Source organism: Plodia interpunctella, chromosome 12, assembly GCF_027563975.2.
Source record: "Plodia interpunctella isolate USDA-ARS_2022_Savannah chromosome 12, ilPloInte3.2, whole genome shotgun sequence".
In the NCBI taxonomy this organism is placed as follows: domain Eukaryota; kingdom Metazoa; phylum Arthropoda; class Insecta; order Lepidoptera; family Pyralidae; genus Plodia; species Plodia interpunctella.
In genome coordinates, this window is record NC_071305.1 from 7,857,000 (window position 1) to 7,874,149 (window position 17,150).

General features: G+C 33.9%; 1 protein-coding gene across 1 annotated transcript; it reads left to right on the forward strand.

Annotated features, from left to right (window-relative positions):
• The first annotated feature begins 949 nt into the window (after positions 1-949).
• LOC128674043 (uncharacterized protein) lies at positions 950-2,356 on the forward strand. Its single transcript, XM_053752316.2, has 3 exons — positions 950-1,110; positions 1,433-1,725; positions 1,909-2,356. Exons 1-3 carry the CDS (start codon positions 981-983, stop codon positions 2,284-2,286), a joined length of 801 nt encoding a protein of 266 aa, XP_053608291.1. The 5' UTR covers positions 950-980; the 3' UTR covers positions 2,287-2,356.
• Positions 2,357-17,150: the final 14,794 nt, after the last annotated feature.

The following is a 17,150-nucleotide window of genomic DNA, read 5'->3' on the forward strand; positions in this document are numbered from 1 at the left end:
CTAGGTTCTGTATATTTGTCTTCCTCTTTCTAGACATAACTTTTTTAAAAATCTTTGGATGACATGTCCCACTGCTGGGTAAAGGTCTACCACAACATAAAGTATGAACTACAAAACTTAATAAAGTTATTTTAGTGTGTTATTAATAAAACATAAGTTGTACACTCAGTCAGGCGTAGGTGTACACTACATTTATTGTGAAAACTTGGCATCATGTTGGCGTTCTTGGTAAAAGGTACTTACGTAGCTACTGCACATGTAATGCTCAAAAGATTCTGCAGCTATTGTTTCGGTAAATGTCACATTTATACAGGGAGTTCACATAAAGTGAGTTTATAGTAAGTTTTCATTTCATTGTTTTTCGAAAATTTCAATTTATTTTCCAGCACGGTGTAGATTTTGTTAACTTGGGACTGAATTCAGTGCCAGTGATTAGATAAATCACGTCAGAACCGACGTTCTAATATAAATAAATATTTAATAATATTATTAATATTAAATCTTCGGGTAATATCTATAGGATATAATAGATAGAGGTAACTATCAAACTAATCCTTAGGAACATATATGATGTAGTAAATATAATAAGAAATGGACTATATTCACTGGAAATTCATCGCAAGCAGTTGCCTACTATTGCTTGACGTGGGGTTGACTTGTAGATGCATAATCAGGTAAACAAAAAAGAATACATAACATAAAAATAAACAGCCAAACGAATGCCACTAGTGCCATCTATGAGCATTAAGGCAAACGTGGAAAAAATAGATAGTTTTACTAGATACGATAAATAAACTCATTTTGTGCCAAAAAAATAAAAATTTTACAAAGAAGTGATATTTTTTAAACATCCCCTATAATTAGAAAGACATTCATTATAAATCCATGGTCCGCGCGCTGAGTTGCGCAGGCGCTTGTTACTTCAGTCAGCAGAGCGCGTCGAGATCCATCCACAATGTAGTCTGGTGTTAGTTCTCAAGATGGCGACACATGTTCTCATTGTGGTTTTATTGTTGAAGGTGGTGTGTGCGAGTGATTTAGAACGAGAGGGCAGAGATGGTTTTATTGATAGGTTGAGCGGAGGGATGAAGCTTGCCTCGGACTTTTTAGGTAAGTTTGTAGATAGAAATACAACACCAAATAAAGTCTAGAATTCTTGAGTTTGAGACCCAGTCGTGGTATCAGTGAGTGTGAGGTATCTAGTAAAATGTTTCTGGCTAATAAAACATTATTGAGCTATGGGAGCTTTCAGCTCATAGATATTTCTGTCCTACATTTAGGCTTAGTGCAAGTGTCAAGTACACGAACTATAAGTAGTTTAGTATGGCTGATGACTAGATGTTTTTAAATTCACGTCTCGATTCTTATTCAATAGAAAAACATATTATTAAAAAAACTGTAAATCAAATTCCAAAATACGAAAATTTATCAGCTTCAGAATCCATCGCATCAAAGGTAGCAGAGTTCGTGGTTCGCGCATTCCAGGCCAACACAAACACACAACCGACACCAAGTCCAACATCAAACAGACGTCGACCAGGCTTCAATGAAGCTTACCAAGATGCTAGCGCTGAGAACTTTGCAGAGGAAATCAGACCTAATTACCAGGTCAATGAGGCTCCAAGTCCGATGACGCCGTTGAAGTACTTAGTGAAGCTGATTGGATTGCAGCCTAATCAAATAAGCGCGGTGGCTGTCAATGCGCTAGTTTTTGTTGCACAAATGGTAAGTTGGTATACTAATTGCACGAATTTATAACTTCCATAGATAAAAAAGCTAAAAGATTTATTTCCAAAACACATGTAAAAGATATCCTTATCGATTTGATTGAACATCTCTAACTAGAGACTTCTAAGTAGAAGTCTTCTAGATACTAATCACTAAGAATGATGGTGTTTCTTATTTCAGATATCAACATTCCTCGCCGGACCTCGTCCGTCTAAGCCATATCGTTCTGAAATCCCTACAGCTTGGATATTAAACAAGAACTCCAGAAGCCTACAAGACTTGATATCAAGGGCCAAGAATGAATCCATTTTACAAGAAATAGACGAAGCAATCAAACAGCAGGGAGAAGAGACCAGTTGTATAAGACTTTTAGTATGTAAGATTACTCCCTTTGTTCATAAAATGCAGAATGCTGTATTTGGAAAGGAGAATAGCACAGATTTGAGGGGATTGCGCGGATCTGATGTCATGTACCGCCATCTACCGACAGCGGAGGAAATCAGAGAAAGTGGCGACTCATGTGAGCAGAAACATAAGGAGTGTGATCTCAATGAGTGATATTCTAACTGTAGAAAGTTACAATAAATGGTGAAACATCTAAATAAATTCTTTTAAAAAAACAGTATTAACTGCAGCGTTATTCGAAGTCTACTTTTCATGCAATTCATACTTAGCAAGATTTAATATGATTTTGATACCATCCAATGTGGAACATTTTTTCTGTGATTGCTCCGCTTCAGAAATGGTAACAACTCGATAAGGTATATTTAGAAGAAGAAGAGTATTTATATAATAATCAAGATATCTGAACCACGGCATGTTAAATAAAAGCTTGTAAATATATATTAATATAGAATGATAATAAAATTGATTTCACAAGATTAACGAAGTGATTTACGTTTGTCAGTTGCTATAGTTTATTATTATAATTTTAACTTTAACATACGCAGTAATATAGTTTTCAAGCCAGATTGATAGACGTTACTTACATAAGGGGTTATTGACCGAGCCTGCAAACAATTATAAAATGTCTGTACTTATGTCTGTTACGTCTCATGACCCCCGCAGACTGCTTGATGAGGACACGCGTTTAATTTGAAAGTTGTATGTTGGTACTGACCTGAGCTCAAGCCGATTTTAGGACTACTCAAAATGATCTCTCTCATTGAGCGTTGTCCCGGCTTCTTCCCCAGCCGTTGGGCGTTGGAGACCAGAGTCTGCTTTCCTACTTTAAAGAATGCTGTGCTCCTTGACGTGTCCGTCCACGGCAAACCTTTGTGCAGTTTAGTTCATAAGGTGTGAGTATATATATGAGGTGTGAGAATATAACGTGCAAATCCAAATTTTGTTTTAAAGATTATATTACAGGTGAATCAACTAACTTAAGGAATTATAGTTTTAGACGTTACATGTAGCCATCAAGTCAATTCAAATGTATTTTTTTCCAAATGACATTAACAACAATTAGGTATACGGGGCTTGTATTGCTATTGAAATAGCAACTCCTTATTAATATATTTCCTTCTACGTATAGGACAGTGGGCACAAGTGACGTCACTTTTCTTGGAATCAAAGCGTTCAAATATGAATCAATAAATGAAATCTCAAAAATAATACATTAAATAATATAAGATATAAGCAGTAAATGATCCGAGATCAATACGCTACCGCGGGCAGAGATGCGAGCAACAAATAGTAATACATATGCAGTATCATTATTGTATATTACTGCCTTCTCATTGCCCACAAATAAAATAGACGATGACCCTCATAAAGCATATCACGGCACAAAGAGTCATATCAACGGACTGATGCACATCAATCTACTAAATTCATTCCAATATCGCCTCTGTTGCCACTGAATAGAGGTCCTTGCAAGCTAACTCGAGGTGCAGACCGTACCCAATATCAAAACCAGTTGCTAGTTTATGGAGGATATTGTAAATGACCAAGTCCTAGAGAAAGTGATCAGGTAAATGACCCCTACCCGAATACCACTCCCTGGATGTAAGTAAATTTGAATTAAATAAATTAGGTACTCTTGTAACTGCCACTGCGGTTAACTACTATGTTTAAAATATGTATTTACTATTGATATAATTTAGGTATCTATATGTAGGTACCTTATTTTGTTACTATAGTAACATAAATGTTTACATTTATAAATCGTAATCGTGCAGCTGCCCCAGCAATAAAATTAATGAATTACTAACAAAATGTTAAGTGAAATTGTTACTAACTTTTAGGATCGAAGTTATCTGAATAAACAGTTATTATTATTATTATTAATTATTATTTGGTCTGAAAATAAATGATTATTATTATTGTAATAAAAAATATAGTTACAAAATCATATTTGTTCGTGATTTATTCAAAAACATTTTTACACATTTAATACTTATTTCTGATAAAATTACACAATGCATTTATTAAGAAATTAGACCGTCACAGGGAAATTTTCACGTTAAATTTTAAATAATAACTATTTGAGAAATAGTCTATAAATTAACCTATAGAGCATTTATCAAAAAGCTACAAACTACTAGCATTTCGAAACGACCATTTCTTTTTCTCTGTAAGCATAAACTAAGAACTTTTTATATATTTTTTTTCACAATTAGAAATGTAAATAAAGTTCATGCAAATATTTACTGGCCACCCGTTAACTTAAATAAGAAATTGAAAATTAGAAAGACTACAACCTAAAGACCATATAGTTTAATCATAAATATACAGCAGCTTAGTATTTATTCTAACCATTGCCAATACACTATACAAAAACCATTGCCATTAGACAGATGAAAAGACTTTTAAAGAAATCCAGTAATGAAACGCATGCTCATACAAATGATCTCGACGCACGCGCACCGCCGTGCGGGATTTCCACAAAACTTTCGAACATAATTTCACATTTTATAAACAGGCTGTTTATTTTGTACTTTATGTACTTATTTAATAAGTTCGGTAAAGTTTTTAAAATTGCACTTATTTATGAAGCTCTCGGTTTTGCACAGGGTCAACTTATTTTCAAAATTGATGTACCTACTTAATCATTACATATTATAAAAAGAAGTCCTCCTGTCGATCTTCACCAATACCTAAATCGTGTGATTCCCGAGGAAAGTTTACGTACATAATTTATTGTGGTTTTACTCGAGCGAAGCCGGGACTGGCTGTTAGTAAATATTACAGTATTACATCTGAAACCGTGAAAACCTTTGAAATTGGCATGAATAACAGGTATATACGAGTATGTGGTCTATAAGCTTGTTAGCAATACAATAATTTTCTTTTTTATTGATATGTGCTATTCAATAGGTAGTCATAAATAACAAGCGAAAAAGCGTAATAAAAAAAAGCATAACAAATTTGCATATAGTGTCTTTAATTATTGTTTAAGTATTATTTGAAGTTATCCGTAATCACAACTCAAAGTCATATGTTGTGTGCATTTGTGTAGTGGATAACGTTACTTTCTTTAGTTCACACGCAAATTCCTGATAAAAATTAACGAACTATAATTTATAGCAAGTACATAAATTCAGGAGAATATTATCGGAAATTGGTTGGTCAGGTTAAAGTGCCGGGGTTTATAGTTTGATAGATGTCTAAATTGATTTTAAATATCAAAGTTTGGATAAAATAAATAAATGTGTATGTAAGACAAATCACACAGATTGAGTTGGCCCCAAAGTACGAGACTTGTGTTAACATATACGTATACATATATAGATAAACATCCAAGACCCAGGTCAATCTGAAAAGCTTTTTTTCCATCTTGACCTGACCAAACCAGGGATCGGTTATGGATGTGTGTAGTTATTAGCTATTCGTTACTTATTTATAAATAAATAGTTTGTAAACCAATCTGATTCATGTCAAGTAAATATGGTGGTCTTCATCACTTGCTTCCGGTGAAGGAATATACTTATTGCGAAGAAATCTGTGCACAACTTATTTATAACCAAGAGAAAACCGTTCTGGGTGGAGTTTGATAATTGAACATTGGCTATTTATTTTATCCAAAATTTCTAAGGGATAACGTGGTGGAGAGCCCTGGCTCACAGCCCTGGGTCGAAGCCAGTAATTTACAATTTTTTTTGTTGTAGATGCTACAAAATACGACGCTCTCTCGTTTCGATCCATCGGATCACGTTATCAATAATTCTTATTACGCGGCAATAAGAAGTACAATTGAAAAACTTGTAATTTAATGTTAGTAGAAGCGAGCCCCAGGTCATTGCGCTGCGTGCATCCATCATCTATCTCATGAGCGTCATAACTCACACGCGAACACCCAAACTAATGTCAATAACCAATTATGTAACCTTGTAGTGATGCAATAATTAGATAATGTTGATGTTGGTGAGTGGGGTTACGCAATATTGGTGCGAAAGTTCGTCGCGACCTCATATGTATTATACTTGCATAAAAACAAAGAAACTCAAATAATAATAATAATAATAATAATGTTTATTGCCATAAAAGATTACATGTTACAGATTATTTGTATCGAAACACGTAAGAATCTAAACAAGCAAGAGAACATGCAAATCCGATTGTTATTAACAAAGGTTCCCACACTAGGCTTAGCCTGTCTCGTGGATAACCTTATAATTAGAATTCACAACAAGAGTTAATGCGGACTAAAACGAACGCGATGACAAGTTTGGCATATTAAAATAGCATGCAATACAAATTTACGAGAAAAATAATATTTACAAGATACTTTTTATGAAAGCTTCAGTGGTGATGTAGGACCAATTTAACAACTCGGTTTTAATTTTAATTTTACTAACTCACCCAGTTTTAATCAAAGGTTTTAAGCTGTAATATAATTTTGGCGCGCAAGTAATAACACAACGACGGACAAATCCACAAATAAACTACAAATTTGTTCGTTACTACAAGTTCAGTAATGATCTGTCGAATCAAATCAAACCATTTTATTTGCTTTAATAGGGTAGGTACAATATCCACATAATGGTTTAGAACAAGCCTATTAAGCCGTTGTCAACAGCATGCAAGTGTTAAATATATTTTTTTAAAAATTATAAAATGACATCAGATTAAAATAAGATAAAATAAAATGTCAAATGTTTAGGTAAACCAATGTAGACGTCGTCAGACGATATCTAGAGTTTCCCTAACCGAGAATCGCCAACAAATAACTATGTAACAAAAATTTTTGATTGTTTTACACAGTATGCGGTACAAACGCAGAAATTTCTTCAATGATTTCATGAGATATTTAGAACAAAGATCGTTCGAACACGAAAATATTTAGGATACGAGATAATTTGGCTCTTGGTGTCAGAAGAACTGAAACGCGACGGAGTTTCTCTCGTTAGCACATGGCATGGGAAAGGGCCGAGAATCGTCAACACAAATGATTATCACATTCGACCATTGCAGCTCGGTCTACTTTGTGGTAAAAATAAAGTCATAAGTTAACACTCCGGATTGGCCTAGATCGACGACTTGTTTTGAATTAATATTAAATAGTTTAAACGGCAGAAAGCTAATGAAAATCAAATTTATTATATATACTAGCGGCCCGTGCCGGCTTCGCTCGGGTAAAATATAAAACATATATAATAAATTATACACTATCTATTGGTGAAAACCGCAAGAAAATCTGTGCGGTAGTTTTTGAGTTTGTCGCGAACAGATAGAGGCGGCAGAGGAGCTTTATAATATGAGTGTTTTATAATATGTAAGAACTAGGTTTATACGTCATGTAATTGAGAAGATTGACGGCCGTCAGCCGGTCTTAAAATCACAATTGAGTTAACAATATTTAAAGATCTATTTTTTGGATCTAATTTTCAGGGCGTCTCAACCTGGAACACGTGACAACGAGGGAGAGGCAACGTTAATCGAAATTTAAAAAATAGATAAGGTAAGTACCATTTTTTTTCAATTTCGATCAACCGAACAAATTAAATGTACCAAATTTAAATACTATATCTGATAATATAAAGATTTCTAAACGTGTAAAACAAAAATACCGCAATAAACTCTGTTATTTTTATATGCCAGTCACAATTTAATCCACTCGGAAAGTAGCATTAACATAATACAGAATAACATAAAACAAAGCGGTAACGTGTTTGTCACGGGCTCTCGCGGCATGAATGGTGGTCGAATGAATAAAATGAAAATCCTAGAGAAAACTTTCTTTATAATTTGTCACCCAATATTAGGGTGTTGTTGATGTAGAAACTGCTACCAATACTCGTCTAAAAGTTAATTAAAAGTTTAACTAAAATTTGAAATAAAAACGAATTGGTTTTAAATTCTTTCATTTTAACATTTACTAATGTATTGAGATCTCTTGAAAATTTAATTAGTTATTTTGGGATAATAAACTAGTGTAGCGGGAGCTAGGTGATTATGCTCGACCGCCACAAAGGGAAGATCTTCCCGCCAGGCTAGGTGTTGCGCCTTATTTATGCTTCCAATCGAAAACGCACTGTCTGCGCGGTCTAGGCTTTTTAGCTGTCCATAGTGAATCGACCGTCGTGCCATCTGTCCGTAGTGTCCTGGATCACTTGTGTGGCTTGTTATTAGTTGCGTTTGGTCGGCTTTTTACATCTGCGCCGTTGTGCATGTGGCGTGGTAGATGTCGCCACACTAGCATGCAAAAAATAGAAGTGTGTCTACACTCTAGTTCTAGTTATATTCTCTATAGTATCAGTTGTCAGGTTAATATAGATGCCATCAAAAACATGCTGTAAAAAAAAGTCTCGCAGTTCTAAGCTCAAGTTAAAAAGCTCAGTTTCTACCGTAAAAAGTTGTGAGATCCATGTAATACCAAGTGGATTAATTTATTGAGTCCCTACTTAAGGGACCTTCTGTCTTAATTGTTATTACGCAAGTTATCATATCAATATTAAAAATCTTTTAGGTTTTTCGAAATTGGCCTAAATTGCTTCGAGAAAAGGATGGTATTCTCTATACTATCAATTGTCAGGTAAATATAGATAGGCGACGTGCTGGAACCTCTTTTTTTACTTATAATTTAAGCCAACTTATAATATTTCTTGTAGTTAAATTTAATTTAAAAATATATATATAGATGTCACATAAATCACGCCATATCCATACTTTAGTTAATTTGTTTCATTGGTCAGTCGGTGAAAGTGGTCGCGGAAAAAAATCAAAAAGAAACAGAAACAAGATAATGAGTGGGAATTCTTGTGAGCTCTTGTCTCTTGAAACGAGATAATTATATACTTAAAATAATAAGAAATTACGATATCTACTTTTTTTAGGCTATCCATACTAATATTATGTCAGTCACGCTTTCAGGGCTAAACCGTTGGGCTGATTTTGATAAAATTTGGATTAGATATAGTTAATGGTACGGGGTCAAACATAAGCTACCGCAAACGGAGCTGCAGGGAACTAGTAACTAAACAGATTTATCATGACTGAACGAGAAACTAGTTAAGCCAAGCGAGAAGCTAATATTTTTAGTTCAGCTTGCCGTTAATTTTGTCTCTTATTTATGTAATAAATAAATTAAAACAATTTCACTCTTAATAAAAAGGAAAGATAAGCATCTAGCCAGCCGGCATCAATCAAAATAGTTACTTTTATTACAAAAAAATGAGAAAGTGAAATAATTGTGCGGCCATTAGAACAAATTAAATATAATTTATGAGAATGAGATCGGCTGACACAATAACCTGCTAGACCCTTTATTGTTGTTTGAAAATTGAAGGAAAAGTTTGAAGGCAATTTACACAATACAAATTGTTTTAAAATTTCTTTTCTGTCGCAGAAGAAATTAATTTTTATCCACAAATATTAAATGCAACGAGCTCAACTTTATCAAAACAAAACATACAATATCCACTCATTTCGTTTAAATATACTAAACTTGAACATATAAGAAGCATCTTTATACCTATTATTCTTGGAATTTGGTTAAGTATTTGTTGTGTATGAATATTTGTGAACGATACAAAACAATGTTATGAAAATCATTCAGCGTTAGATTATTTAATTACTCATCATACTCGTATATTTAATATTGCCCGCATTGTATTCTTTTAGAATTTTTCTTCTAATCATTACCCATACAATTTAACATGTAAATAATAATTTTATTGCAATCAATAAAATAGCGACCTTGTCCTGAATTTCCTAGGCAACAATCTTGATACATACCTATTATTTTCAACCGACTACATACATATAACTATCTATATCGTTACTACGTTTCTAGAAATTAATATTTTTCACAATCATGCTTAAATCTAATATCTATGATAGTTTTGTTTATGCCTATGTACCTAAATAATATGAATAATATATATGGCTACTAAAATATTCTTTACTTAATTTGAATTGAAAGATTTTGCAGCAAAAGTTTTTGACAACTAAGGTGTGTGTGTCTACTATAAACTTGGAGGTTTCCACAAAATAGGTAAATATTAACGATAACCACAAAATTAGCGCAGATATGCTTACACGTCTATGGCTGTGACCTAGTTCTATATCGATATCAGAGTTCTTGTCATAAACTGTACTTCTAAAGTAGAATACGCCAACAACTAGGCAACTACGAAAATTGTACCACCACCGATTCAATTTCCAAGTTACTAAGAATCGGTGGCAGTTATTAGGACTATAGTAGAAATATCCTTTCAAATTCTACTCGTGACATTGTGTTACGAGTAGTATTTAAAAATTGTCTTCATAAACATGAACAAAACTACTTCAGAAAGTCTAAAATAACACGAATGAAAGTAGCCAATCCTGCTAGTGTCATAAACGTTCTATAAAATTCCAGTATCCACAGTTTATTTGCTGACATTTATTGCAATTTAGAAGCTATCACCTTGACATAGAGATCTACAAGTATTTTTATATTCCGATGTCAATGTCTCATAACCTATTGTTAGCCTAGCTCCGCGCTCCGTCCTGGTTCGCATTTGGTACGTTCACTTTCTACGATATTGCGACTCCTTATTATTATATGGAGCCTTTTGTCCCTAGTGAAAACATATGATGGCTAAATAGGCTCCATTACTTTTGTTGGACTGTTGTTACTGAAGGTTATTGACCTGTTGAAGAATATGGTATATCGCAGAGACATCTTAAGGAAATGATGAGATGAAGAAAAATAAGAACCATTAGCACTTGCAATCGGAATTCGGATCGATTCGAAGCAAAGTTTAAAATATACAACCAATTACATAGACGGTAGACACATGGAGCCAGTTTGTGGAATGATGTCGATCATGATATCTGTGAGGTATCAAAGCGAAAATAGTCATACAATATTACTTGTATGTAAAAAACTGTATGTTTTCAACGTGATCGGGCTCGGCGGAGACGATTACAAAACGAGGTACATAACAGAAAATCTATTATCTCTCTCTTTTATATTGGAGCAAAATAAAATAAGAACCTAAGATTTCTACACCGAAAGGGAGATGGCTGAAAATGGATATGGCAGTAAAATAACAAACGCATGATGTATCATTTTCCATTTAGGCTCCAACTTCCGATAAATATAGGCACGGTTGACATGCAGTGTGTCGGAATGCGCTGTCCTTGTGGGTCAGGCCGATCAGACTGTCATTGAGAAGGAAAGCGCACATTTCGCCGGCCCACTGGCCCACTGCTGCTGTGTTTACGTTCAATATTATGATAATACCAGCCATATCGTGAGCTCCTTTGGGATTTCAGCTATGGAAATTCCACTCCCAACTTCTAGCTAAGGTAGCTGAACCGCAATATAATAAATTGTAATACTAAAGTCAAAAACTTAACAACAATAGGTATGATCCTCAAAGAATCACCGAGCACATCACAATCTTATTGCTTGCTATCGAATGTGTTATTGCAGACACTGGTGTCAGATTTTATTCAAGTTGCCTTAAGGCATCAGGCAGACTTTTACGAATATCTAGTAACAGATAGTCGCATACAATATTGAGCTATATAGTCCAATGTACAGATAGATTCCTTTCAATAAATCTACTGAAATGAAATGTATAACAGTGTACTTACGGCCTTTTTTCTAAGGAATTTTTGCATAAACTGAGACTTAAACTTTAAAAAACATCATAGTGAAAATATTCAAATATATTGTTGAAAATGAGACCAAACATAGCGGTGTATTCCATTTCGCAAAACTGGTTTGCCTCATTCATGCAACGGTAATTTTCTACGATACAGATATCAGGAAAAACTACCTCTAATTAGCAGAAAAATCATCTTGCTGACAGAATTAATTAAGACCCTCTAAATAGTAGATAAGTACCTCACCTGCTCTAGTTCATTAAGACTACTATAAATTACATTTCTACTGCTAGTTACGATCATAGATATAGGTATTACTATCTAAAATCATACGTACTTAAAACTGACATATCTAGGTATAAACAAGTACCTGAGAGATATAAAATATAGATAAAACCAAGAAAAGACCATTAAAATGAAAAAAAAACTATCCCTATTATTCATAAATAAGTTAAAGCATACTTCAAGCTAAAGTATATATTGTTTCATTCTGTCATAGTCGAACATTGTATAGTGCTAAGTGACAAAACATATTTTAGTTTAAAGTACGCTTTAACTTACCAACCATTTTAGAAGTAATTGTCACGAACGGAGTATTTTTCAGTGAATTGACAGAAAAGAAAATAACAAATAATTTCAGTTTTCCTTGGGGTGGTTCATAGTAACGATCGGTTTTCGATTTATTATGATGATCACACTATAACGGTATGCTAATGCCGATGCGGTTACGCTAAAGCAGCTTTGAATACAAACATGTAATGATAGTTATCTTGCTTCAGCACTAAGCATATACTTACGTAGTGCTTAGTAAGTTACACGGCACTACTTAGATATCTTAGTTACTGCGATAGCTCCGTAACCCAAAGAGGATCTAGATTGCCACATATTGTTAAAAACATTTCAATAGTGTTAATAACTCTTCTTTACAGAAGTATAAAAGACGAAAACCATGTATTACTCAATGCAGTAAGTACCTAGATATTATAAGTTTCTTTGACTGTTTCTTAGATTCCTCCCCCTAGTTGTCAATCTGGCTATTTATTTATTTAGAATAAGGAATAGTATAGATGCGTCGAAAATTAAATTAAACAAAAAACAAAAAATTAAACAAAAAAAAACATTAATAAACAATTGGACCATACTTGAATTGAAATACACACTACACTATTTTCCTAGGAAACAATCCACCATACATTCCTAGGCAAGTTTGCTAGGATAGAAAAAACAGATATTATGTTAGTTAGGTTCAAAATATTACTTTATATCTGTATGCCACAAATTTATAGGGAACCTTGCGGTTTTATCACAGAAACCGCTATAAGGTTAAGTATTCACATCTTGATAACAGTTCCGGCATTCTGTTCCGGTTGTAAGCGGCACACCTAATTATAGCACAGTATAGTAGTCATAGTATAGTTAGATGGTAGTACAAAAAGAAAACTTCAAATATCCGGAAAAATAACATTAAACATTTTTTTTTCGACAATATCTTTAGTACAACAAATGAGTAGAAAAAATCTCATGATTCTTGACAATTTTTCTTTGGTACATGGATTGAGAAAACACCGAAATGTTTTATTTTTTGTGTTAAGGAAACAATAGAAATTGGAAAAAACAATTTAAAAAAGATTACTTTCGACACTGACTAAAATTGAATCTATTAGTATAGGTTAGAAGCAAGTTTACTTCTGTATGCTTCAACAATACAGCAAAGTTGAACTACCTACTTGAAGGTATATTTTAATCCTACTTCCCGGTTGCTTCCCCAGCCATCGTCCCCAAATCGTCGGAGTCCAATAACTATTTCTCCTGCACTTCGGAAAGTGGCAGACACCGCATGGCCAGAAATTGTTTCCTAAATTATATGCTGGCTAATGCAAGACATGGCCATATCAGCCTATAAGGCATACTATATTTTACTATAATAATATTATTATTTATGACTCAAGGACGCTTTCTCTCTCTCTCTCTATATATATATATATATATATATATAAAGGAAAGTAATGAAACAAAGCCCACGCTAAAGCGTTGGACTGGGGCGTAGACTTTACGAAAGCAGGAAATATTTCGCATATCTACAGCGTGAAGCATAAGATAAACGAAATAATACGCTACTAATATTATAATAGCGAAAGTTTGTGAGGATGTATACGTGTGTTTGTTACCCTTTCAAGCAAAATCTACTGGACAGATTGTTATGAAATTTGGTACACGGGTAGAATATAACCTGGTCTAAGTATTTTTTATCCAGAAATTCCCACGGTAGCGAAGCCATGGGGCGCAGCTAGTTTTAAATATATTTTGACTAAATCAAAGTAAAAATGTTGTTTTACTGATACGTTCGTCTTGATGATAATTGCAATTTCAGAATATTGTGAAAAGTGTTGACCTTTGTGGCTTAATGGTCGTCGGACTCGAATCCAGGATCGAACCCAGGATTTCCGGTGCTACACCGAAAATCCCAGGTGCGATCCCCGATCAGGTCAAGATGAAAAATGATGTTTTCAAATTGAGCACGATTTATTTGGATTGAAAATCGATCTTGGATATTTATTTAGTTAGTATATTAGTGTCTTCCAACACAAGTTTGAAACTTAATTTGGAACTTAAGCTGTGAGACAAATTAAATTATTGATATTTATTTTTTTTCTATATTTCTAAATAATTTATCTACTTGTGCTAAACTGTGTTTGATTGACTAAAAGTTTTTCTATTGAGTCTAGACACCCCATTAAGGGTTAGACATGTTTTTCTTTTTCCCACTTTTTCTCAACTAATACTAAGATCATTAGCTTTCTCATGTTCATTTCAGATTCGTTGTCATTACGACCTACCCTACACTGGCTATCAAGCCAGCAACTAGAGCAAAACTAGAAAAATATGCAAACCGTGGGAGCCAAGCCTATATTAACCTAGGCACATGATAATCAAAACATCACGATAAGTCCGTATATATATTTGAAATCGGGATGTAGGTAAGTATGTACAGTCTGCCACAGAGAAATCTGACCCCCTAAGAGATGGTGTTCAAATCGCGGGGGGGTCAGATTTATCTGTGGCAGACTGTACTCCAAAGTAAACTATCTTGACTTACGAAGGTAAGATTAAAATTATGTTATCAGTGATGATATATCAAGTTTCTTTCATATGAACAATAATAATGGAACATTGTCTGAATCCCTTGGAGCTAAAACACTTATCATTCTAGAGAAAAATTTACGATATACGATCTTCATACATATAGAAAGATGGAAAAAACTCCCATCGACAAGAACGAACGTCCAACGTTCTTAAAATAATATTGAATCCTTTATTCGCCTAATAGCATATTATCAATATGGCAATAATACAGTTACAATCAAGGAAAAAAAATATTATTTTGCTAATAAAAAGAAAATGTAAGATTACATGTAAAGATATAAAGAAATGAAGTTTAATGTAAGTAGACAAAATTCGTTGATATCTTTTGCATGGCCAATATTGTTCAAGTATTGGCCATGTACAGTCAAACTCCATATCCTCTCGTGGATGTCGTACGAGGCCACTAAGGGACACACAGTTTAGACAGCTGATAGACTACAATAGCATTCCCAAAGAGGGTTGAAGTCAGCCAGGCGGAGGTCGTAAAATGACAGCCGAATCTTCAAAAATTTAAGGTGTTTTTACGGTGACCCTGGGATTCACGGCTTCACAACCCCGAACGCAACCGGGAACATGCAGAAATGAGAAGTGAGAGTTTACGTTATCAAATTATGTTTCGTTGAATTAGTATCTCGAACTAACATTAATGACTGTTTTATTACTTTGGGGCAAACTCGAATCTGATTTACGGGCAAATCACACAGATTATATATTTATTTATTTAGTTGCTGCTCAGAATAACTATGCTTTTGTGAGCTCATTAATCTGCGAAGTCCTTTCATAATGGGGACTCGTGAAAGTAAATACTAAATACTTACATTTTTCCTCATTCACTTTCAGTTCCTGTGTCATGTTGTTTGCAAACATTTCTTTGAAGTTCGATATCCGGTTATGTAATGTTTGTAGGTCTTTCTTTAATCGATAAATTCGTGACTCATGCTTTAATTATTATGTCATTAACTTATAAGCGTTGAAACACTTGTAAAGTTATAGACCACTAGCTTTTGCCCGCGACTTTGTCCGCGTTAATTTCCCACGGGAACAGTTATTTTTCCGGGATGAAAGGTGGCCTATGTCCTTCTCCACATTCCATTTAATGAGTAATTCCCATAATTGGGATTCCCAATCAATTAAAACGATGTAAGGAAATGTCTTAGCAAATAATTTAAATAATGAAAGTAAACGTGTGTAACGATTTAAATTTATTTTATGACGAGATTTCATTTTTAGAATGTTGAAAACATTAACATAATTTGTTCAGTAAATGGAATACAAAATCTTCCGAGAATATTGTGCAAATATAACCTTACTATACAAAGTGCCGATCAGTTAATCGGTCAGATATGGGAAAGCAAAACAATCTTTGTATGGTAACTTTGAATAGGTACTTGCACTGGTATCATCAAAGTGGAAATTTGGCTGGTATATAAGAACCAAGCCTGTACATGTAACCTTAAAGCAGAATTTCAAGTCTAGTCTAAAAAAGACTGAGAGACTATTCCAAGCGGTTTTCGGTCAGCGGCAAAGATTAAAAATATATATATATGAACCTTAGAGATTAGAACAATCCTCAAATATTATAATTATATTATTTTTATATAATTTTTATATAAATATTCTAATTTCTTCGTCTGTCTGTAACGTGATAAACTTAAAAACTATCGGACGGATTTTCACACGGTTTCTTTCTTCTTTCGGTTTCGGACGAATCGCTAGTATACGAGTACAATAATAAATATACAAGCTGTGTGGTCCAAGCTACTTGAACAAAAGTGAAAATTACCTGTAATAAATAGGTGCTATCAACATCGTGTGGAGACTGACGATAGGTTGGCACCGGCGGTATTCAGCGCAGCGCGGGCGAGTCAGTAATGACCTGTTATTATGTATATATGCTGAATTGTATATTCCACGATGTTCTATTTAAATTAACAAGAAATTTAGTTTGGTCTTCCTGGTACTATTTTCTATATATTTAGTTTTATTTTTTTCATCTACGCAAATGTATAGACCTCATTGGTGCAGATGCATGAAAAAAATAAACTTTTTGTTTGTTTTCCCTTCCTAAAGTTCATTCGGAGATCGCTTTAGCAATAAGTCCGCCTTTGTACCTGTGTTTATTTCTGTTATTGTATTTTTATTTAGTGCAATAGAGTATTTGTATTGTACAATTTATAACAAAACAGCATTCAGCTGACTCTGCTATCAGTTATCCTCTTGGGCACAGACAGTCTCTT

Excerpts from the sequence above, each read along its gene's own strand:
- LOC128674043 (XM_053752316.2), top strand. The coding sequence starts at position 981 with ATGGCGACACATGTTCTCATTGTGGTTTTATTGTTGAAGGTGGTGTGT. Across the intron at positions 1,111-1,432 it reads GCTTGCCTCGGACTTTTTAG|CTTCAGAATCCATCGCATCA; the intron begins GTAAGTTTGTAG and ends AAAATTTATCAG. Across the intron at positions 1,726-1,908 it reads TAGTTTTTGTTGCACAAATG|ATATCAACATTCCTCGCCGG; the intron begins GTAAGTTGGTAT and ends TTCTTATTTCAG.